This window comes from Emydura macquarii, unplaced genomic scaffold (genome assembly GCF_026122565.2).
Source record: "Emydura macquarii macquarii isolate MOO-44397 ecotype Brisbane River unplaced genomic scaffold, CSIRO-AGI_Emac_v2 contig_2734, whole genome shotgun sequence".
In the NCBI taxonomy this organism is placed as follows: domain Eukaryota; kingdom Metazoa; phylum Chordata; order Testudines; family Chelidae; genus Emydura; species Emydura macquarii.
In genome coordinates this window covers 3,788,230-3,811,358 of record NW_027132871.1, presented here as the reverse complement: position 1 = coordinate 3,811,358, position 23,129 = coordinate 3,788,230, and the positions used below count along the sequence as shown (strand labels likewise).

General features: G+C 39.4%; 1 protein-coding gene across 1 annotated transcript in view; it reads left to right on the top strand.

Annotated features, from left to right (window-relative positions):
- Positions 1-23,129, top strand: part of EGFL6 (EGF like domain multiple 6) — a 98,718-nt gene that overhangs the window by 13,573 nt on the left and 62,016 nt on the right. Inside the window, exon 5 of the mRNA XM_067566168.1 lies at positions 18,481-18,590. Within this exon, the coding sequence (XP_067422269.1) occupies positions 18,481-18,590 (110 nt within the window). The remainder of the gene's footprint in view (positions 1-18,480; positions 18,591-23,129) is intronic.

Below are 23,129 nucleotides of genomic sequence, written 5' to 3'. Positions count from 1 at the left end.
TAGGGGAGCAGGTGAACTCTCAAAGTTTTATTTTTTCTAAAAACATTTGATTAGTTTTTCTACTATATTTCAGTGGATCACAATGACTTTTTGTGGGGAGGTCACTTCTTACAATTTCAGAGGTATTGTGTGATTGAGTTTTGTTCTGTTACAATCCAACTGTCTTACAACATCCATAGTTCAGGCCCCTTCTACACATGTGAAAAGTTAGACAGTTATATATTTTGGATATATATTATATTAGAATCATGGAAATGTAGGACTGGAAAGCAACTCAAAAAGTCCTCTAATCCAGACCCCAGTGCTGAGGCAAGACAAAGTTTTCCTAGACCATCCCTGAGAGCTGTTTGTCTGACCTGTTCTTAAAAACTTCCAATGATGAGGATTCCACAACCTCCCTTGGAAGATTTTTCCAATGCCTACTATTCTTATACTTACCTTAATTCTCCCTTGCTGCAGATTGTCTGTTACTTCTTGTCCTACTTCAGTAGACATGGAGAACAATTGATCACAGTCCTCTTTATAACAGCCCTTAACATATTTGAAGACTTATCTGGTTCCCCCTTGGTCTTCTTTTCTCAAGATTAAACATGTCCATTTTAAAAAAAAAACTTTCCTCTTAGTTCAATTTTATGAAAACTTTTATCATTTTTGTAGCTCTACTCTGCACTCTTTCCAGTTTCTCCACATCTTAAAGTGTGGCGCCTGGAATTAGACACAGCACTCCAGCTGAAGCCTCACCAAAGCACAGTGGAACAATTACCTTCTTTGTCTTACATACAGCACTCCTATTAATACACCTCAGAACTATATTAGTCTTTTAGCAACTACATCACACTGTTGACTCATAGTCTAGCCTAGCTAATTATTCCCCATTTTGTAGTTGTGCATTTGATTTTTCTTGCCTAAGTGAAGTGTACTTTGCTCTTGTCTTTATTGCATGTCATCATCTTGAATTCAGATCCATTCTCCAGTTCATCAGTCATTTTGAATTCTCATCCTGTCCTCCAACATCTTGACCCCCTCTCCCCCCCAGCCTGGTGCCATCCACAAATTTTATAAGCATGCTCTCTGCTCAATTATCCAAGTCATTAATGACTTTAAAAGTCAGTACTGGACTGGACAGTACTGGACCTAAGATTGACCCCTGCAGGACCCCACTAGATATTTTCACCCTGTTTGACAGAAAACCATTGATTACTCTTTGAATATGACCTTTCAAATAGTTTTGCACCCACCCACCTTACAGTAATTTCATTTAGACCCATTTCTCTAGTTTGCTTGTGAAAATATCATGTGGGACTAGTTGGGCTGGTTTCACATGATTTATTCTTGACAAATCCATGCTGGCTATTGCTTATAACCCTAATATCCTCTCGATCAGGGGTGACCAACCCATGGCTCACGAGCTGCATGCGGCTGTTTGCTCATACAAATGCGGCTCTCATGAGCCGCATGCAGCTCTTTGTTCTATCAAATGCGGCTCCGCGCATTGTATTGGGTGCCAAACATTTTTTACTTTCAAAAGTGAAATTGACAAGCTGCCACCGAAATTGACAGAGCAGCATGAATTTTCAAGGGAGGGTAAGGTAAATGTGGCTCTTTGCAGTATCTATAGCTATTTTTGGGCTCTTCGTCTCTGACTGGTTGGCCACCCCTGCTCTAGATGCTTACAAATCAATTGCCTGATAATTTGTTCCAGTGTCTTCCCAGGAATTGAAGTTAGATTGACTGGTATAATTCCCAGGTCCTCTTTTTCTCCCCCCTCCTTTTTAAAGATAGGTATTATGTTTGCCCTTCTCCAGTCATCTAGGACCTCACCTACCGTCCTTGAGCTCTCAAAGATATTGCTAACAGTCCAGATATTGTTTCAGCTAATTACTTAAGTAATCTAAGGAAAATTTCAGCAGGCTCTGCTGACTTCAATACATCTAATTTATCTAAATATTCTTTAACCTGTTCCTTCTCAATTGTTTTTAATATTAATTGTGTTAAATGTCTGGTCACAATTTACATTTTTAGTGAAGACTAAAGCAAAATAGCCACAAAACACCTCAGCCGCTTTGACATCAGCAAGGAAAGGAGAGCTAATAACTGATAAGTAGAGGACCTACACTTCCCTTTGTCTCTCTTTTGCTCCTAATGTATTTTTAGAATCTTTTTTTATTGTCTTTTATGTCCTTTGCTAGGTGTAATTCATTTTGATCCTTAGCTTTTCTGATTCTTGTCCCTAACTTCCTGTTTTATTCTTTAGTATCAATCCTTAACAATTTATCCATGTTTCCATTTTTTGTAGGATTCCTTTTTGACTTTCAGAACCAAATAGAACCTGCTAGAACCAAATAGGCTACTCCTAGCTTTACTTAGCATTGGAATAGTTTACTATTGTGCCTTTCATACAGTTCTATGAGGGGGCAGTAGGAGGACAGGGCTATCTGCATGGAAACTAAATTAGTTTTAATCCATGATTTTCAAAAAACTTTGTGTATGCGGCTTATCAGGCTTAGTTAGATGTTCACATTCCCTGGCATTATTCATCTTCAGGAGAGGAATGTCCTCTAGTAGTTTTCTGTGTATATATTTAATTTTAAAACTTATCTGCTAAGACTTTTCCATCTTTTCATTCAGAAACTGTAGCATTTCAACCACCATACCATCTTCCCCAGGTGTTTTTCTTTGCTTTCTACTCTTTTTAATGATCTTTTTATTTCCCACATTGTAATGTGCAGGGATTTTTCTTCTCCCATTTCAATGTCTATACCTTCCAATTTTTCAGAATAATCAAAAAGTTCCTTCACGTATTCCAACCATCTTTCCAGGGTGCTATTGTTTTCAAGACATTCTGCATTCCTTAGTTTTAATGCAGTTAATTTCATTTTGACTCATAATTCTTTTTTACAGTAAGATGAATCTTTGTGGTGGTGTCTGATTTCCTATTCTCAATTCCATTGCATTTTTGTTCTAGCCATTTTTCTTTTGCCTCTTTTCATGTTTTTTTTTAATTTGTTCAGGTCTGAGTAATCATCCCAGAGGCATCATCATCTGCCACCAACCACATCCTCAGTTTGTGGATAATGGAATGACCTTCAGATATGGAGATTGGTTACGATACAAACAGGGAGACCTGCCAAATAAGCAGTTGCAGAGAATCTGCAGACAGTACTAACATGGTGCCCCTATAAAATACCACAAAAGCCCAAAGACAGTACTGGAAATGGCAAATTGAGCCCACCATTAAACCGCAGTGGCACTCAATTACCCTGCCAGAAGAGATGCTGGAAAAGTAGATGAATCACATTGTCACACAAGAGAGTTGGCAGCTTAACTGTGAAATGTTATCCCCTAGTAAATCACCACTAGACAGGGAAAATCATATGAATAAGTCTGTAATGAAAGCCTTGTGATCTGACTGGCAGTCAATGTTGCCTTGTACCCAGGCAAGACAGTGTAAAATGTACCATTGGGTATAGTGATATGGGTGGTGGGTATCCTATATAAAATCAACTACCAGAAAATTGAGAGAGAAACATTTTTTTGGAGTAGTGAAAATTGTAACATGGAATGTAAGAACACTGTATCAAGCAGGCAAACTTCAAAACATGTTAGAAGAAGCTAAGCCCTTGAAACTTGATGTCGTTAGAATTAGTGAAGTGAGATGGATAGGTAGTGGGCGTACAATTCCAGGATGGATATGATTTATTTTGGTGGAGAACTGCCTGAAGAAGGAATTGCAATAATGTTAAAGAAAAACCTAGCTAATAGCATATCAGGAATTTGGCCAGTATCCAATAGAATACTTTTGGGGAGACACAACATCTCACCCATTGGAATTTGAATGCTAAAAGTTTACATCCCCACAGAAGACTGTAAAGATGTTTGGACAAATTTTTTATGACAAATTGGAAAAAGTAATAAAACAAAGAAAAAGCTTCAGTTCAGCTTAAGATAGGAAAAAATGGAGTGGCTGACATAGTTGAAGACCATGTAGTAGGACATAAGAATGAAAGAGGAGACTCTCGAACTGAATTCGTAAGCAGGAACTGTTCTATTCATCTGCAATATTGTGGTTTCAGTATTACACAAGAAGCAATCAAATAGATAATATTTTAATATAAAAATACTTTGATTTGGTTTTAGATGCTAGGATGTTCCCATTGGCAGACTACAATAGTAATCATAATCTGCTTGTTGTGAGGCTTAGACTAAAGCTTTAAAAAAGTATGTAAACTACCTGGCAGACACACAAGAACACAGACTGATGTGGATGGACTCCAGCAACAAAAATGCATGGAATAAATTTCAAAAGTCAACCAAAGACTTGATGTCTCCTACGAATACACCAATGAAGACACGGTAGAGGAAAACTGGAAAAAAGTTTAATAACTTTTCATACAACCAGTACATTGGTATTTGGAGAGAAAGGACATAGTGCTAAGCAACCATGGATGACTGATGAAATTCTGAAGTTAATAAATGTGAGAATACAGAGATAGGAGGAGTGAGGAATATTGAAAACTACAGACATTCACAAAGTATGCTACACAGAATGCCAGTCGCATGGAGAGCTGGTGACTGAGCCTCTCTTCTCTGTGGAAGGGAGAGTTCTGCCCCAGGATGTCCCTCTGCTCACAGATTTTAGGGACACAGTGAGGACCTCAGTGATCAAACTCATGCATTCTTCCATCATCAGAAATATGCTTTAACTATTCAAATGCTTATTGCATCTGAGTCCTGTTTCTGAAGTCAGAATAAATGAAAGATCTTGTCCAAGGTGGTATCTTTAACAGATCAGCTGCATGCATTTTATTTGCATAATCACAGAATATTTCCCAGTTTTATAAGGTGCAGTTGGTACTGACATGTTGATTTTGGGAACCTTTGGGGATTTGTAAAAAAAATTTTTAAAAAAAGTGAACGAGTTAGTTAATTAAAAAAAAAAAAAATTGCACGTCAAGTCAACTTGTCTTCTCTATAAATAGGCCCAGATTTTTCTTTTAAGGTAACTAATTAGGTGATATTTCTTATGATCCAAATCTAGACTTTGGATCTATCTGCTCAATTCCTTTTATTCAGTCCTACATTCTTCAGTCTCCAAAACTATCTCCTTCACGCTGCATCATTTTTCTGCCAGTTCAAAATACCTTCTCAGTCAACCATGGCGTGGTCAGACATTGATCATTTGGAATGTGGGCTTTGGTGGTTCCAGCCATGAGAGTTTTCACTTCTTTCCAAAGTTCATTCACGTTCTCCTCTTTCACCTGTGACAGTTCCTCAAACCAATTCTGGACAGAAGTCATGTAATTTGTTAATTCTGGACAAGTCTAGACACAGTGGGCTTGCCTGGCTTATCTTTTTAAGTTTTATGTTTGAGGCTAACAGTTGATGGTCTGAGGTTCAGCCTTCACTAAGGAAAGTCAGTGTCCAATGGACACTCTCTCCAGCATTACTGTAGCATTATGTGGTCTATTTAGTTCTTTTTTGTTCTGAAAGGTGACTCCCATGTGTATAAATGTCAAGGCTGTTTGGGTGAAGATCCAGTCTATAATGACCAGGTAATTAGAGCAGAATTCAACTAAATGCCTTCCTCTCTTATTTGTAAACCCAAACAGTCATTTCCCATTACTTCTTTGAGAACTTATGCTTCCAACATTCATGTTCAGGTCCCCAATTACAATGATGATCTCTGCTTGGTGTGTTGAGTGTCTCTTCGAGTTTGTGAATGACTTGATCACATCCTCATCAGCTGCTATCATAGGAACATAAACCTGTATAATAAGACACATTGACTAGCTTCATTTGGAAGCAAACTGTAGCGATTCTATCGCTGATTGGGTTATATCCAAGCACACACTTGGATGACTCCTTCAATAAGATAAATGTAACCCCATTTCCTCTCTCCCTTTCTCAGATTCTTTGTTGACCCCTACCATTCCATCACAGCTCTGAGAGTCCACACACCTATCCTACATCTTTCCAATTCTTTGGACACAATGGCAAGCTTCCCTTCATACAAATGCCTCATGTTCCTAATCTAATTTATGAAAATTCAGGGATCATTCTTTTCCTTGGTGCAAAGATCAGGCATGATACTTCCCAAAGGATTTGATACAGCACCATCATAACCATAACTTGCTCTCTAAATGTCTAGAACCTCCTTCCTAAAATAACTTGTGTTTTCTGGCCGGGGAGGTCTCACTGTCTCGCACCGTATGTGGATTAATGCTTTGCCTTTGTTCTGCCATGATAGTTCTCATGGGATAAAAACAAAACAAAACAACAAAAAAGAGAGTCATGTCTGTAGCACCTTAAAGACTAACCAATTTCTGCGGGCATAAGCTTTCATGGGCTGCAACCCACTCATGGGATAAAGTGCAGAAGGTGGTTTCCTGTAGCCTTCCCTCCAGTTAGTAGCTACCAGTGGTTAAATCCATGATTTAACTCTTCTGCGTTTCAATGGCATTTTCTCCATTAGAGTCCCACTACCCCCTCACTCCCACCCCCGGCGCTCATCCACCTAAAGCCTTTGGCACTTACTTAAATGCCACTTCGCATCTAGCACGGTGTTTCTCAAATGCGGCCACCAGTGGATTTTTGTGACCACAACAGCTTCCAAAGCATGGGCAGAGATTGGGGGAAGAGGGCAAAGCGGTGGCCCCTCCCTGCAGCACCCAGTTGTTGTTCCTGAATAACTGTTACCCAGGGTAGCGGGATGCACTGCCTTGGTGTTTGTGCTGGCCCCGCCAGCAGGAATCGGCACCCTGCATTGCACAGCCTCCTCAGGGGCTCCGGGCAGACCTCTGGGGACATGTGGGGCTGGCATGTGCAGCACCAGAGGCGGCTGGGGTGTTCAGTAATCGGGCTGCTCGCATGGGCAGCTCCCCCACTCCCAATCAGCCAGGGCCTGGGGAGCCTGAGATTCTGCAGGGGGCCAGTGCGTTCCTGACCCACTTTCCCTGAGGTAGGCTTTCAATGAAGGCCCACAGGAGGCAGGGACAGAGAGACGGGTTTGTGAGATCAGTCACCTGCATAACCAAAAAATTTTGTTGTGAGAACCTCACAATTTGGGGTATCTAATCCCAGGCAAAAAATCTTCTATTAAAATAACTCAACACTGTGGACACATACAACTTTAATGAGCCTGAAGTGCTTTGAAGTCCTTTGATTTGAGAAAGCCTCTGATCGTTGAGCATGATATCATTATAATATCTGATTTACGTGGAGGTAAACAAACACATTGAGATGAAGGTTACTCAGGGAGCACGTGGCAGAGTCAGAAATAAAACCCAGTAATAGTGATTGCTCACGTCACATGCTCACCGTTGCTCCTGAACTGCACTGGACAGTTACCATTCAAGGCTTCCGAATATCCCACTACGGCACCAATGTAGTTAGTAGAATGATACCAGGAATGTAGCTGGCCCATAAAGTTTTAAGATGAAAGACTACTGTAATGTAAGATGTGATGTAAGAGGGTGTAATGTGCATGTATTACCGTTTAAAGTTAAGAACAGATCAATCGTCAAAAACATGGAGGAAAAAAATTACATCATTTGAAGGAGTTAGGCAAAGTTTATTTTGTAACTAATTAGGCCTTCAGGAACAAAGGGCTTCTCAAGTCCTCCAGGCAGTCTAAAAAACTGTCTAAACACACTCATGACTCAGGGGTCTTCTAACTACTTTAACTTATTCTCCTATCTGAACTAGATAAGTCTTATTCAACTCTCTGTCTCTGTAACCATTCAGATGATGTGTTAATGATCATTTTAATTTAGGACTGAATCTTGCTCTTACACTCTCTATTCTTAACAATGTGAAGAGTTTGGGGTTTTTTCAATTTTTTTTCCCATTATTGAGTTGCAGGCATTGGTTTCTTCATGTTTAAACAGTTTAGGTTTGGATTTTCAGAGCAAAATGTGCATTTGGGACATTAGCTCCTATTGATTTTTAGTTGGAACTTGGGCATTCAAATCCCTTAGGTAAAATCTCACCACAAATTTTAAATTTAGGGTTTAGGAAGAAACTCCCTATATTTGCTCCACAAAGGACTAATTCATTGTTCTGCTTTCTTCTGAAGCAACTGGCCATACTCATTGAGAAAGAATATTGGATTAGATGGGCCACTCATCTCTTCCAGCATGGCAATTACTACATTTTCATGTGCAGAAGTAATTATAGGTGCAGATCCTTATCTAGTATAATTTAGCGTATCTCCAGAGAAGTCAGTGGAACAGCACAAATTTACACCATTTGAGGAAGTGGTGTTTAATGTTTTGATTTTAAAAAACAAAAACAATACTTTTTAGTTCATCAGCAAATATTGGTGACTCATTAAGGTTTACAAACCAAAGCACCACATTCTGATGCTGGACTAAATTCATTTGTAAGTTGAAGCTACATCCTAACAAGAACACTAACATTATTAATGCTATCCCAGCCATGTTCTGTTATTTTTTTTAATTGACTGAAAATCACAAGCATTGATAGAAAAATATTTTATATTTATATTTCTTAGAGACAGGACTTTTTAGGACGAAGAGAGTAACAAGGATTCAAAAGAGCTTGTTAGGTCCTTATCTCTCTCTTTAGGTCTCCAGATAACCTCAATTGTAAAAAGAGCTTATTATTAAAATGTTTATTCCACTGACCCATGTACCTTAAGTTTACTGTCTTGCCTGCTGTGTGTTTCAGATTTATCTCCACTGCAAAAAGATGTCTTGCTTCACAAACATGTGGCATGATATTCCACAAAGCATGATGTTGACAGCTCCAGCAAGACATAAGTAAGGCAGTGCTGATCCAAACACCAGCAGCTATCATGGCCTTCCCAGGACCAAGTCTCAGCTCTTTCCCTCAGGAAAGCATAGTGGGATCCTCAGGAGCAGCTGACATCGGAGGTGGTTATGGGGGCACACATGATGGGAGGCTTATAACATCATGGAGAACTACATGTCTTTGTGGTTATGGGGCCATATGGTTAGGAGGCGTTCTGTGATTACAAGGGGCCATAGGTTGTGGAGATTATCTGGTCACATGGGGCTATGTTAAACCCAGCAGGCCTATCCAAGAAAGAACCAGGAAATGAATGGCAAGATACAGATTCACATCTGAGCACATAAGCCTGGTTTTGAGAAATGTTGAGTAGACTGAACTCTATATGAAATAAAGAGAGAGAGCTGCATTTAATCAGCACCTCTGCAAACATTCCTAATGTTTCCCAAGTTTTATCTTGATAGGTCTTTCTTCTAGTGACTTCCTGTCTATGTGCTTCCCCAATTATCAGTACATTGTGCCTGATTCTTAACTACACCATGGGTTTTTACACTACTCTGTAAAGTGTAAATGGAGTAGAAGCCGTAAGATATATGTTACTTAAATTTACATTGACTTTAATGCTTCTTTCCAGTGCAAGAGGAGTGTGAAAAGGCTTTAGTGTCAGTGAAAATTAGGCTCTGTTATCTCCAATCCATGAATACGTATCATTTCTTTCTGCTTTTTAACTTTCTAACAGCAACTGCATGACGGAGAAGCTTTTTGAACTTCTGCTTTTATTGTGTTTTGTTTTAGTTGAGACTGACCAGGGTGAAACAAGTAATTTAAAAATGTTGGCGAGCAGACTTGATTGTCAGACTCTACAGCTGCAATAAAGAAGTAAGACAACTGTGTGAGAAATACATCACTTTGGAGCTGGGGATAGGATGTGGCCCTTCATGAAACTACTGATATAGTCTTGCTACTCTGCTTTCTTTGTTTAGACAATTTTCTACTCCCTTTTATTTCAAATTCAAATATATAGGACATCATACTATTGGTCTTCTGGCTTTAATTGCTCTTCCATTCATTATCTTTTAATATCACCAAAAGCTTACACATTGCTTGGCCAAAAGTATCCTCCAGTGTTGGTGCACAACTCAGTAAAGCTTGTGGCCTATTATCAAAATATGTTGAGCATGAACAGCTCCCATTAGCTTCAATGGGAGTTCTGTGTGCTCAGCACTTCAGAAAAATAGGCCTGGAGCCTCTCCTATTCTGTTAGGTCTGGAGTCTTACATGAAATGCTGTCACTGGAATTCAAAGGATCAGAGTTGCTAGACCTTCCAATTAAAAATAAAAGAGAGAAGAAAAAAGTATTAAGTAGATGTTTTAGAAAGGAACATTGGCAATATTAGGGCATTTGTTCTCAATGAAGCTTGTGATCTGGTGGTGAAAGGCTTTATTGCTTAATGGCAAAAGTTTTATTTCTCAGCAGTTCAGGTCTTTTAATACTGCAACTTTAAATTGGTTATTGATCCTGACGAATCTCAAAGGAGAGGGATGAGTTGAGACGTGTCTCTTGGTGACACGGACAGAATGGTGCTTGCAGTACTCTAGAGCAAATGGAGACTGAGATGATTTACTGCATTTCTTCAAGTTTGCCAAGAATATCACACAGCACCTCTGAAAGCCATGCCCAAAAGTTCAGGTGTGAATCTGTATCTTGCTGTTCATTTCCTGGTTCTTCCTTTTTCCACAGATATTCCTGCTTCCCGGTTTAACATGGCCCACAGTATCCAATGAGATACCTATGCCCATGTCCCCCATAACCACACAATCCCCCATAACCATAACGGCTCCCATAACCACTTAATTCCTCTGAACCATATAATCTTCCATAACAGCCTCCATAGCCTACAATCCCCCCAAACCGAATGAGCCCCCAAAGCTGGGTCCAACCACAGCTGCTCCTGCGGCTCCCACGTCACTCAGCTGAGGGAAATTACTGAGACTTGGTCCTGGGAGGGTCATGACAACTGGTGATGGTCTGATCACCACTTCGGAGGCAGAGTACTGCCTAACTCATGGCTTGTTTCAGCTGTCAGCACATGGCCTGGGCTTTGCTACCCCGCATTCTGGGTAGCACAGGGACTTGCACAGCGTGGAGCAAGACATCATTCTTGATGGAGGTAAACCTGAAACACAATGGAGAATAGAATAAAGAGAAGGTGCAGGTGCCCGTGGAAGAAAGGCTTCAGAGCTCGGTTACTAGTGTAGTGAGGTCTACGTGGGACCTGAGAGAGAGAGAGGAGGAATGGAATTAGTCCCTATGTTCATGGCTATGTATTTGTTCCTATTTCTTCTTTCTACGCCTCTTGTCCACTCACACTAAACTTCTCTCCCAACTGGCCCCTTTTAGCCCCTCTGAATGATTTTGTCTGAAAAACACTGACTAGAATAAGCGTAAATATTTTTATGTTGGGATTTTGTATCCATTTTAGACGTTTCTCAAAGAGAATATGGCTGGAATAATGGTAGTCATATCCTTTTCCTTTTAGGATTTAACCTCTGCATGCAAACCAATTGAGTCCGGCATCAGAGTGTGGCTCTTTAGTTTTCCAAACCTTGTGAGGCATCAATACTTGCTGATGAATAAACAGAAACTTTTCTTTTCTCCAACAAATCACTAAGGACAAGATCGTCTTTTGGGGTAAAATGGGTTCAAGTTCACTTCCATGGAGTGACAACAAATTACACCATTAGAAGATAAACATCTTAAATGGATATTTCTGCTCCTAAGAATGTAGCAATTGCTAGACTGGATCTCACCAATTGTCAGCTTAATCCATTCTCCTGTCTCCAATGGTGATGAGTAACAGCTGCTTCAGAATGATGTAGAAGACCACTGAATTGGCCCTTTCTGGACTAATATGGGAACGTTTCCTCCTAATATAACAAGAATGGCCATACTGGGTCAGACCAATGGTCCATATAGCCCAGTATCCCATCTCCCAACAGTGGCCAATGCAGGTGCTTCACAGGGAATGAACAGAACAAATAATCAACAAGTGGCCCATCCCATTACCCATTCCCAGCTTCTAGCAAACAGCAGTTCCTGCCAATCTGGCTAATAACTACTGATGGACTTATACTCCATGAACTTATCTAGTTCTATTTGGAACCCCGTTATAGTCTTGGTCTTCACATTGTGATGGCCCTGTGTCTAGGGGTGAATTTCACTGTACAGTGATTAATACTTGACCTAACATTGGACCTTCACTTTTGTCACCAATGTTCTCTCAAAGGACTGCCTAGAGCAGTTTTGTTCATGGGTCAAGGGGAAGGATGGTAGAGAGTGAAAGGAAGCAGTGCTCTTTTATAGAAAGGTTTTGAGTTAAGTCTTGGAACCTGTACTGTATCGGAAACCATCTCTCCATCCATGAGCAGCAAAGAAACTGAGGTCTTGTAAGACAATGCAGCTGACTAAGGAAGAAGAAGAAGAGAGCCCAGGAAAAAATGAAAATCATGCCTGCTTGATGAAGGAGAAGATGGTTCTGGGATAAAATTTGACAGAAAGTCTGACCAGCCATAGGGTGTGTTGCAGAAAACATTCTTGCCAGAACCAGGATGTTGTTTTAAAGTGTAAAAGATATCCCGAAGAGAGGGTTCCCTATCCAAGGAAGAAGGCAGAAGTGTGTCTTCTTTTGATTTTAAGGCTCTGAACCTCGTTGAAGTGGAAGCAGCTGTGCTTATTTACACCGAGAGCTACATGTTCAGATAAAAATCATTTTAAAAAAAAATACCAAATGCAAAACTACATTTGAATGAAAATGAAACAGCCCCAAATTGTGATATGATTAGGGAATGACATGAGAGACCTTGGCCTCCATTTTTTTAACACGACTATTACTCAGTGCAGAGCCATCTAACTCTAACAACAATTCATTAATATTCTAAGAATACGACCCTTTGCGTGTATGAAACACCAATGAGTGTATTTGAGGTGCTTTGAAATTCTGCGAACACTGAAGAACTTCCAGCCTTAACATCCTTACTATCTGTGTTTTATAGACCTAGAAAAAGAGGCACGCTGAGGTGAAGGTCTCACGGGGGGTCAGTTGCAGAAACAGAACTACAACCCAATACTTTTGACTCCTCCTACCACAGGTCAAACACTAGGTTGATCCCTGTTACGCTGTTTTTCAAGACAAGGTTAGTAACATGTCTTGTTAAAAAAGATTTGCATCCTTGGATCTAAGTATCAACAATAAAAAACTGGTAATGTTATGATCCGCTTTAACTGTGTCTTCTTTATACATCAGGATAACACTTCTCAAAGGAGTTACAAGTCTGCCAATTTCTATCTTTTCCGTAAGTGCGGTAGTATTGTAAATCTCAATATATAATTCAAACATCAAAAACTTGCTTTATGTCATAGCACCCATTGGGATGAAGTCACCAAGTGCACTGTGTGTACTATGTTTTCTTTCCTTGGAAATACATCTCGCTATTGTGTCATAATAACCCAATAGTAACAGTGACCATGGTGTCTGGAGGGGCCTCACTATCATTGCTCAATCAAGCCAAACTGCAAAGAACGGAGCTGATGATAACCAAAACTAGTGGTTTATTCTAGTAATTTAGATTCACCAAATCAATAACAAAACAGCTTCTACAATCTACAATACCTTACTGGTTACCCAGAAGGCAAAAATATAGCTCCCCTAAAACAATCCAACCCTAGGCTCCCACCCAGATAGCCAAGTCAAATAGGGTGAGGATTACTTAAAATCTTATTCACCATATATAAAGTTCAACTAATCCAAGAGATCAGACACAGTACCTACCAAGTCAATGAATATTTTCGATTTTACCTAAATATACGCTTACAGCCAATTCTTATTAACTAACGTAAGATTTATTAAAAAAGAAAAGTTATGGTTAAAAGATCATTATACATGCACATATGAATAAAGTTCTATGGTCAGTTTTATAGCAGAGATGGTGAGCTGCTGATCTGTTTAAAAAAAAAAAGAAAGAAAGAAAAGAAATCCTTCCAGAATCAGTTAATTAGACTGCTTATTGGATTATGTGTAGAGTTTGTTTAAATTATTCCATGAGAAATTGCTGGGTAATCCAGAATGGAGCTGAAGACCTCAGCCTTCTGACTGGCAAAGTTCAAGCAGATCTGAGATGACAGGATCAGGCCCTAGAGTTCTTTAATAGATCTCTGGTAGACTATGATAGTTTCTTGACAGCAGACAACATAGCAGACATTTTTGGATGAAGAATGGGTAATATACATTGTTGTTTTGACGTAAAGGTCCTATTTCCTATGTATACACAGGTAATTAGTTGCACTGATTTGCATTAGGCAGTTCACCATTCAAAGATTCACAGGTAGTTCACTACGAACTTCAAAGAGAAATAAAGACAATGATATTATTACACCATACCTTTCATCTAATTGCTAATATTCCCTTTCGATCTCTGAATCAATAGAATGTAGTAACAGACAGGAATAGAAGTTTATAATCTACCAGCTAATGAGATCGCATTGTGAAGCTTCTAACAGATATAGGTAAACACAGGCACATATAATTAGTATTTGCTTCTAATTCTCTGATAATACAGACTTACATTTCAAACACTCTGATCTATCTAACATGGTTTTGTTAGTATTTACAAGTAATGGTCCTGTTTACCATTTCAGTACTTCTCTACTATGTTTTCTAAAAGGTTGATCTTAGGGCGCTTTAGTCTGCTGGTTTCTTAACCCTTTCTGACTCACTGTAATAGCAACACATTCTTTTAGGTTTTGCGAAATGAGGTACAGGGTAGGTTATCTCACTTTTTAACATTGCCCTCTTTATACATGAGGATAATAATGTTCCAAAGGAATTACAAGTGTATACATTTCAAGTTTGTTCATGTGTAGTATAGAAATAAAAATCTCAATATAGAATTCAAACGGGAAAAAATTTGGTACAAGACAATATTGTCTGCTCAAGTGTAAATACCAACCACTAAGCCAACACCTTCAAATAAAAGGAGTTAAAGGGAATTGCAAGACTCTCAATGGTTGATCATTGTTCACACTTAAATCAGAAGATATTTCATCTAAAAGTTAACCAAAAAATCATCAAAACAACATTTTTAAAAATTTCAGAATGTGTCTCTCTAAGAGTTACTCTCAGGCTAGTGACATATCTGGAAGCCATGAATGGTAAGTGTCCAGAAGGCTTCAGAAGACAGAGGTTAGTATTTGACATGAGTAATCCTAACTATTGGGGTTTTTTTTCTGACTCTGCCAATCACTCCCTGTCTAACCTTCACCTTAATATGCCACCATTAACTTCAGTGTGGAATATGGATGTAAAATTTTGGTTAATGAGCAATCAATTTAAATGTTCTAAATATAGAATACCTGTGAGCTCCTTCCATTGTGACATTCAGTTGGAGGGAAGGGAAGCTGGGCAGAATCATGTGAATTTGGCTCTTGGAGGGGAGACCGAAAGGTGTGCAGGTCAGCCTGTTAAGTGTTTGCTGATTTACTGCAATGACCTGCTACCTTTGTAAGTTTAAATAATGACACACATTGCATTCCAGCTGTATAAATAGTTTTTATTGTTTAAAAGTTAAAATAGAATGGTTAAAATGCATAAAAAGTCTGAGTTGATGTGTTAATGAGTTGATGACTGGGGGAATTAAAGAGTTGATGATTTATGTGTTAATGACTGAGTTGCTCAGTTAATGAATAAATAATTCAGTTACTGAGTCCAGGGGCTCCTCTCCCCAGCACACAAACTTTGGGCTCTCGGGGATGAGGCAGCCCAGCGTGCCCCACCCCTGCAACACAAGCAGCTGCTGCAGCTGGGGGGGGAGCTCAAGCTCTCAAGGATGAGCCTTTCCCCCCTCATTTAAACGTCTGATGAACTTGCTAAACGGTGAGTCTGCTGCTCACTGTTTAAATGTTTATCCTGTTACATCCTTAGTGTCGAACAGGTATAATTATAACTTTCATGGTGGATTATCTGAGGCTTCCTCTGAACTAAGCATTTCAAAGCGCTTCACAAATGCCCATCAAGTTTTATATGGCCAAAGAGATGTATTATTGTAGAAATAACTTTTTACTGGGATTAGATGTTCCAATATTGAAGATTCGATTCATTTTAAAAATGCATGTCCAGGTCTCAGTTGTCATTCCAGTAATCAGTTTGTGATTCCTAGCCTCGAAATTGGGGCTCTTTGATTTTCATTCAATGTACCTTGCATTTCCCTTTTATATTAAAGGCAGATGCTGAACCAGCATAAACCAGCAGAGTTCAATTAACTTCGGATTGAAGGGAGGGCACTCTACCCAGCCTCGGTTAGAGAGAACCTTGTTTGGAGAGTATCTTTCTGTGCATACTCTGAACTTCCACCCACAATTGCTCAGATCCAATGTAGAGTGAAATGAATGGGAAACATCAGCTACTACATCTTCATCCAGGAGAAGCCAAAAGAATGGTGTCTTGTGAGAGACATCAGCAAATAAAGAAAAGGAAGAAGCACAAGAGAGAAAGAGTTTAAGGAGAACTTCAGTGGTCAGACTGCTGTGGGAAGACTGGATTAATTCCAAGTCTGACCAACCTAGGGCATTCTGAAAGACTCTTCTCTAACAGAAAGCTTTTCACCCATAATTAAAGAATATTTTTTAAAATGGAAATTATACCCCCAACAGGATTTCTTCTACCTTCCGCAGCGTAAAATGCCTTCCCTCAGTTTTAAGGCACAGAACGTCATTGATATACATTGCATTCCAGTTTTATAAATAGTTTTTATTGTTTAATAGTGAAGTCTATGGAACCATACTGATGTACACTGGATCAGAATCTGCCCCTGGTGCTTTACAATGGAACGTTTGTTAAAGAAAGGGAAATGCAAAGGCTTTTTGAATGAAAATCAAACAGCCCCAAATTTGGAGGCTAGGAATCATGAACTGACTATTGGAATGACATCAGAAACCTTAACGTGAAATTGTGAAGTTAATAACGGCAACTAGCCACAGGTGCTACTATCTACTGCCATTATAGTATTAAGCTTCAATGAAACCTGACCTTCCAAGAACTAAGGACCAACAAGACATTTCTGTGATCTTCCTTTTCTAATAAACATGTAGCAACAGGTATAGTAATATTTTAAGATACACCTTACCAAATGAAGACACTTAATTGCACAGATTTCTTCCTGTGGGGAGAAGATGAGAGAACAAACACCACATGACAGATGAGTCACGTGCCTTAATGCACTGCTGGAGGGCACTCAGATACTATAATGATGAGCATGTTATAAAAACCTAAATAGAATAAACCTTACAGAGCTCTATCAGACCCTGAAATCTTGCCCCATTCAGGGTGAGGCTTGGTCTACACTGCTGGCAGATTTCAGCAGCAGTCAACTTCCCAACTTCTTCTTACCACGGCGTCTCCACTATGCTGCACCGATCGGAAACGCCTTCCAGTTGACGCAGTGTTACTCTTCCTGTGGGGGTGGATTGATGGCATCCACTTCTGGGTTCGATTGAGCAGGTTTCCACTGCCGCTCAATCAATCCCCGCAGAATCGATCCTGCACTGCCGGCAGTGTAGACATACTCTGAGATGCAACCCTTTGTTTAGGATCTCTCATAATTATGAGCTCTTGGATTCCTTTTGGTGACCTGTCTCCTAGCTGGCCTCCCTTTGGTGACCGTTCCATTTCAGCAGGCAGTTGTGCTGAGGGAAATATCATTTCCTATCTTTGGAAGTATACTTTTTCTCTGAATTTATGTGAATGGTTCCCATGGGGATGAATGCCTTAGAAATGTGTAATGAGTGTTGTAATTCCATTGTTGCTCTAATAAAAGTTTGATTACAAATCAATACAGGGTGACAGGAAGTAATGACACTATCATCAGGAGATAAAGCAATGACATTAATATGTATCAGAGGAAGTATAAAAATTCATGAGTCCACTTATCAGTATAGGACTTGTATGTTCCCACAAATTGCCCTGTAAATACCCACAAACACACCTGGAAATTCCAGCTACTGAACTCCCTCTAAGTAGATAACATTTTCTGTGAGAGAGAACTAACATTTATAGACCTTGTTGAAGAAGTGTATTAAAGAGGGGCTTGAATAAGGGGTAGAGATCTGGATTTCAGGTCAGAGAGAGAGTTTCATGCATAGGTGGCTAAATGATAGAAGGCTTTAGGGACAAGACTGGGAGGAAAAACACAGGGGTCGGAGGAAAGTTAATGGGCGGAGGGGAAACCCAAAACCCCAAAGGATCATGTCATCCATTGCTGCATGGTTAACTAAGGATTTATGCAGCACTGATTTTCCATAAGTAATGGAATTTGGTCAGTAGCCTTGTAGAATTAGTCACAGTGGGCTATTTCCTCATCAGGTGCAAAATGGAATAGCCCCATTGACTCCAGTGAAGCTACACTGACTTATGCCAGTGGAGAATCTGGCCCTATTTTCTACCTTGCAATTTTAATAGAAAAGCTGTATGTTAGTTAGTTTGAAAACCCCCAAACCATCTACTCTGCCTCCCTTCCACGACCCTGCTGAGGTGAAACATGTCAGGAACTTTAAAATGTGTGAGCGTGGATGAAATTTGATTAAAACATGCAAAGGAAGCAGTATGACAGTAGATGCAAATGTGTTCCTCTGCTGCAACTAATGTTATGCTTCATGCACAGCTCGAGAGGTTTCAGGCAGCTGATGACTGTGAGCCAGCCTGGGATTTGTCTCTACGGTTCTAAGATCGAGTGCTGCTATGGCTGGAAAAAGAACAAAGGGCACTGTGAAGGTAACATTAGCAAATGAACACTGACATCTTCATGACTGTGTGCATAGCTTTTAATCATGTGGATCCTCATGGGTCTGTTAGAGATCATAGGAAGCAGAAATGTGGGGATTAAATATACTGTGGGAGTATGAAGAAAATACATTTTAGAGAAAATGCAGAATTGGATAAACAGAGTCACCCAATAAAACAGATTCATAACTTTTTAAGGCCAGAAGGGACCAGTAGGACTATCTAGCCTGACCTTCTGCATAACATAAACTGAAATATAAGAAATGGAGACTGCCTGTACCGATAACAGCCATCAAAAATTATAACAAGATCCAAAAAAAATGCAGATTGTAGCTATTAAAGCTATTTTTACAGGCAGATGCTTTTCATTAAGTAGCATCCTTTATCTTCAGATTCTCTGGGAACCAATAGTTTTCACCCTTCTAAAAACTGAATACAATTCAAGTGACAAGTCTATCTGAATATAACTTCTGTTGCCAGCCATTATTCTAGTCCATGCGGAGTTGGCTGACTGAAGGATCCATGGCTTTTAAGAGACTTGCAATCTGTTAAGGGTGCACAAATGTTAAGGAAAGGGTAATATGAAATATCTCCACCACTGTATTTAGGCAAAGCACAGTGAACTCATAAAACTTTGAACTTTAGGTAGAGTCAGTTTCTCAGCTGCTCCATCCATTGTCCAGATAAGCTTAACATTGACTACCTGTTGAAGTTTAATAAAGGTTCAGAATATAATTGGTAAAACTCAGTAGACTTCTGTCTAAAAGGGAGTGATGCCAAAAAGCCTTTTCTCCTTAGATTTGCATGAATATGCTTTTCAGATAGCAATGCCAGTTTAAAAAACATTTGAGCAGAAGGATTCCTTAAAAATTTTGCATTCTATGTATAACCCTAGTTCAGGTGCAAAAGCATACACACAGGTAAAAATGACAATACGCAAAGTAATCTGGATGAGCAAATGCAGTTAGTCACTTTTTTCCCCAGAAGCACTCAGATGATCTCTTAGTGGTCTCCAGTTTTCACAATTTCTTGAAATTCTTCACCTGGCAGATTTCTGGTTTGAGTCAACCATGATGTAAATCTAAATTGTAAATAAAGATGCAGTGGCTCCTCACTCTAGGTGAGTTTTTTTTTTTTTTTTTTAATACTCACTTGATTTCACAGTGTGCAACTTTTCATTTATGGGTTCTTTATGTCAATTTAGGTAGTGTAGTGAAATTCTTCATTAATTTGAGGTAGAAAGTGATTTAATACATTTAATAAATGTTTAACAAATTTTAAAAGAACTTAATAAAGATACCTAAATTTCATTGTGCTAATTCTGGCAAATTTTGAACTGTGGCTTTCCTATGACTTTAACTGGAAATACAGGTAAACAAAAGAACTGGGGCCAAATCCTGTAAACTTCACACACGTGCATCTCTCCAAGGTTCCTAGGTGCTATGGTAATGCAAATAATAACATTCTCCCACTGACTTCAGCAGGAGTTACTTGTATCTATGTATCGGCCTTAAATGATTTTTTTTTTAATCTTGATCTGTCATACTGAAGAATATCTGCCTTTGTAAAATATTTTAGGGTGTCATGTTCAAGATATGATGCTCTGATTCTTGATTATTAAATATCATTTATGAGCTCCTCTGGAAAATAAAATGCCAGCTCTGTAGCAGTGTAAGAATCCTGTAAAGCATTGGGGAAATAGGTGCTTTACAATAAAGTTGTGACAAATTGGTTAAATTAGGAATTACAGAACAAAAAGCTGCATCCCCCAGACTACTCATAACCACTCTCCTGAGCACAGTACTAATTAGGCCAAAATTTTCAAACTTGGGTACCCAAAGTTAGGCATCTAAATCTTATTTAGGCACCTAAGCAGTCTGGTACGCCAGGCTTCTGAAAAAAATCAAGGTATTTATTTAAGTGTCTAAGTAAAAATGTAGGTGCCTAATGTTGAACACACATTTGAAATGTATGTTCTCTCTTTATTGCTTTAGTAAAAAGGGAGATTGGAGAGATCTAGACCGTGAACAACAAAAATTGACATATTTTTGCAACCCAGTAGTTCATGCATACCAAAAATCCATTTCTGCAGTGCTTAATGGTATATTGATTGCACTGAAAATTAAGTCATAATGGTTAGTGAAATATTACAAACAGTTAAAGTACTGGTATATTAAAGTACTGGTTCATTCAGTCTTATTCTACAACCCTTATGCATGTTCTGTAGCACTTACTGATGTTAGTAACCACACTGAATTTCCTGCTCATGTGAGCAGGTTTTAAAAAACAAGTGCCAAGCCCTAAGAACAGTTTGGAAGTATTAAAAAGAAGGTCACTTATCTACTGGCTAGTAAAATAATGGGCTATGAATTAAAAGGCTTAAACTCATGAATATGTTCAGGCTTAATGGGTGGAAGAGGTACAGTAATTTCTAATCCGCTCTAGTGAGCTTCATGTTTCTCCAAAAAGAAGCCCCTTCCAAGAAAAAGATATAAAGCACAATTTAGTAACCACCATGTGCAAGCCAGAGGCAAGGTAATAGATGAAGATGAGGCCATAATCTAGAGGCGATTTACTCTAGATTTACTCCTGAGTCTCTGATGGCTTCCCATACTGCAAGGGTGGTTATAATGTTGCACTACTACCACCCCACAATGATTCCTTCCTGTGAGCTTCTATGGAGTTCCTGGCAGGAATTAGAGCTATTTGGCCTGACCTATGATGAGTCACTCTTGTGTGGAGGACTTTGCTAATGGAAGGAGTCATTTTAAATTTCCTCCTGCCAGTGAATCTAGCCAAATTCTTTTAAAAGAAAAATGTAACCCTCAGCGTGAGATGGGACAGGCAACTGCCCACTCCAAAGACATACTAAAGCATTTAGTTAGTAACTTAGAATCCAGGCCTGGATTTCTGCTCCTTTTGCATACCAGGATGCACAAGTGTATTTGAAGCTATCTTGACATAATTAGTTTCTCCACTATGTTCATACTATGGGAGAAGACTTTAACATCAAATGGTAAAGCAAACAGTATTTAAACACCTGGCTACTGTTGCTCTTCATGGGCATTGTCAGATAGCCACTGCCATTCTCAGGTGGCAGGTCAGACCCCATAATTAGAAATTGTTCAGATACAGCAGGGAAATTCTGTGCCAGTTCAATCTCTGTGTAATCTCATTGATTCCCAAGCGACCTGTCTGAGATCTAAAGGCAGAGATTCTGATCCTCCATATCGACGGTAACCTGAAGCTGCTCTGGAATGGCTTAGAAAATAAGATAATTCAGCAGTATTCTATAGAAATAAAAAAAACAACAAGACATCTGTGGCACTTTAAAGACTAACAAATTTAATATTTGCAGACATAAGCTTTCGAGAGACTTCAGCTGAAGAAGAGAGCTGAAGTCTCTCGAAAGCTTATGTCTGCAAATATTAAATTTGTTAGTCTTTAAAGTGCCACAGATCTCTTGTTGTTTTTGCTGTATACAGACTAACACAGCTACCCCTCTGGAACTATAGAAATAAAGCCTCTCTCTCTCTTAAGTGGAACTCCAGCATGGGTGGAAAAAGGAAGGAAGGAGGGGCATGGACAAAGGACACTGAGGGGGAATTCAGAGGAAAAGGGAGAAAAAGGGAGAAAAGCTCAGACTTATTTATTATAAATAATAGACATTACAACTGAATCTTCGGTTTTAAAAAGCTAAATATATATCAATAGTACGGCGCTTATGAACAGTCCTAAGATAATGCACCAGTATGGATGAGTTTGACTTTTTTTTAAAGAGAGGATGCTCATTTTAGTTCCAAATTTCCAAGCTTCTACCAGCCTTACATATTGCCATTCACCTGCTCACCCAGAGCAAGTAAACTGTTTGAATGGATGAGCAGAAAAGTGTACTATGATCTAGCAGAACCCTGGCAGCTGCCTTACATTGCAGCTCTATTCTTCCAGTGGCTCCACACTCGCCTACTGGCAAGCTCCATTATGCAGAGGAACAGGGAACATGCTAGAAGAGGAAACTGATACAGCCTCTTACTGATGCAAGCCCACTTTTGGCAGGGGGAAAGTGAGGGGATTGTTCTGGAGGGGAGGAAGTAAAAAAGCTATGGACTTCCTTTCAGTGCATCCAGCTCTTCCTAAGGCAATGGCGGCAGCAGCACCATCTCCCCTTCTTTTCCCTTCAACCCTGAAGCCACTGCCCTAGGATGACCAGATGTCCCGATTTTATAGGGACAGTCCCAATATTTGGGGCTTTATCTTATATAGGTGCCTATTACCCCCCATCTCCTCTCCTGATTTTTCACACTTGCTATCTGGGCATCCTAGCCAGCACCAACCCACTTCCCAGCAATGCTATTCTCTTCTACTCCACATCAGTGCCAAATTCCTTCTTTACCCTCCCATACTCATGCTCAGTCAACATCTTCCTCCTGTGAGATTGGTACAAAAATTTACCAGTGCAGACAAAGCAAGCTACTTGTGCTGCCTTGAGTTTTGTCCTTTTCAATTAAATGTCCTCTGGGTATTAGGGAG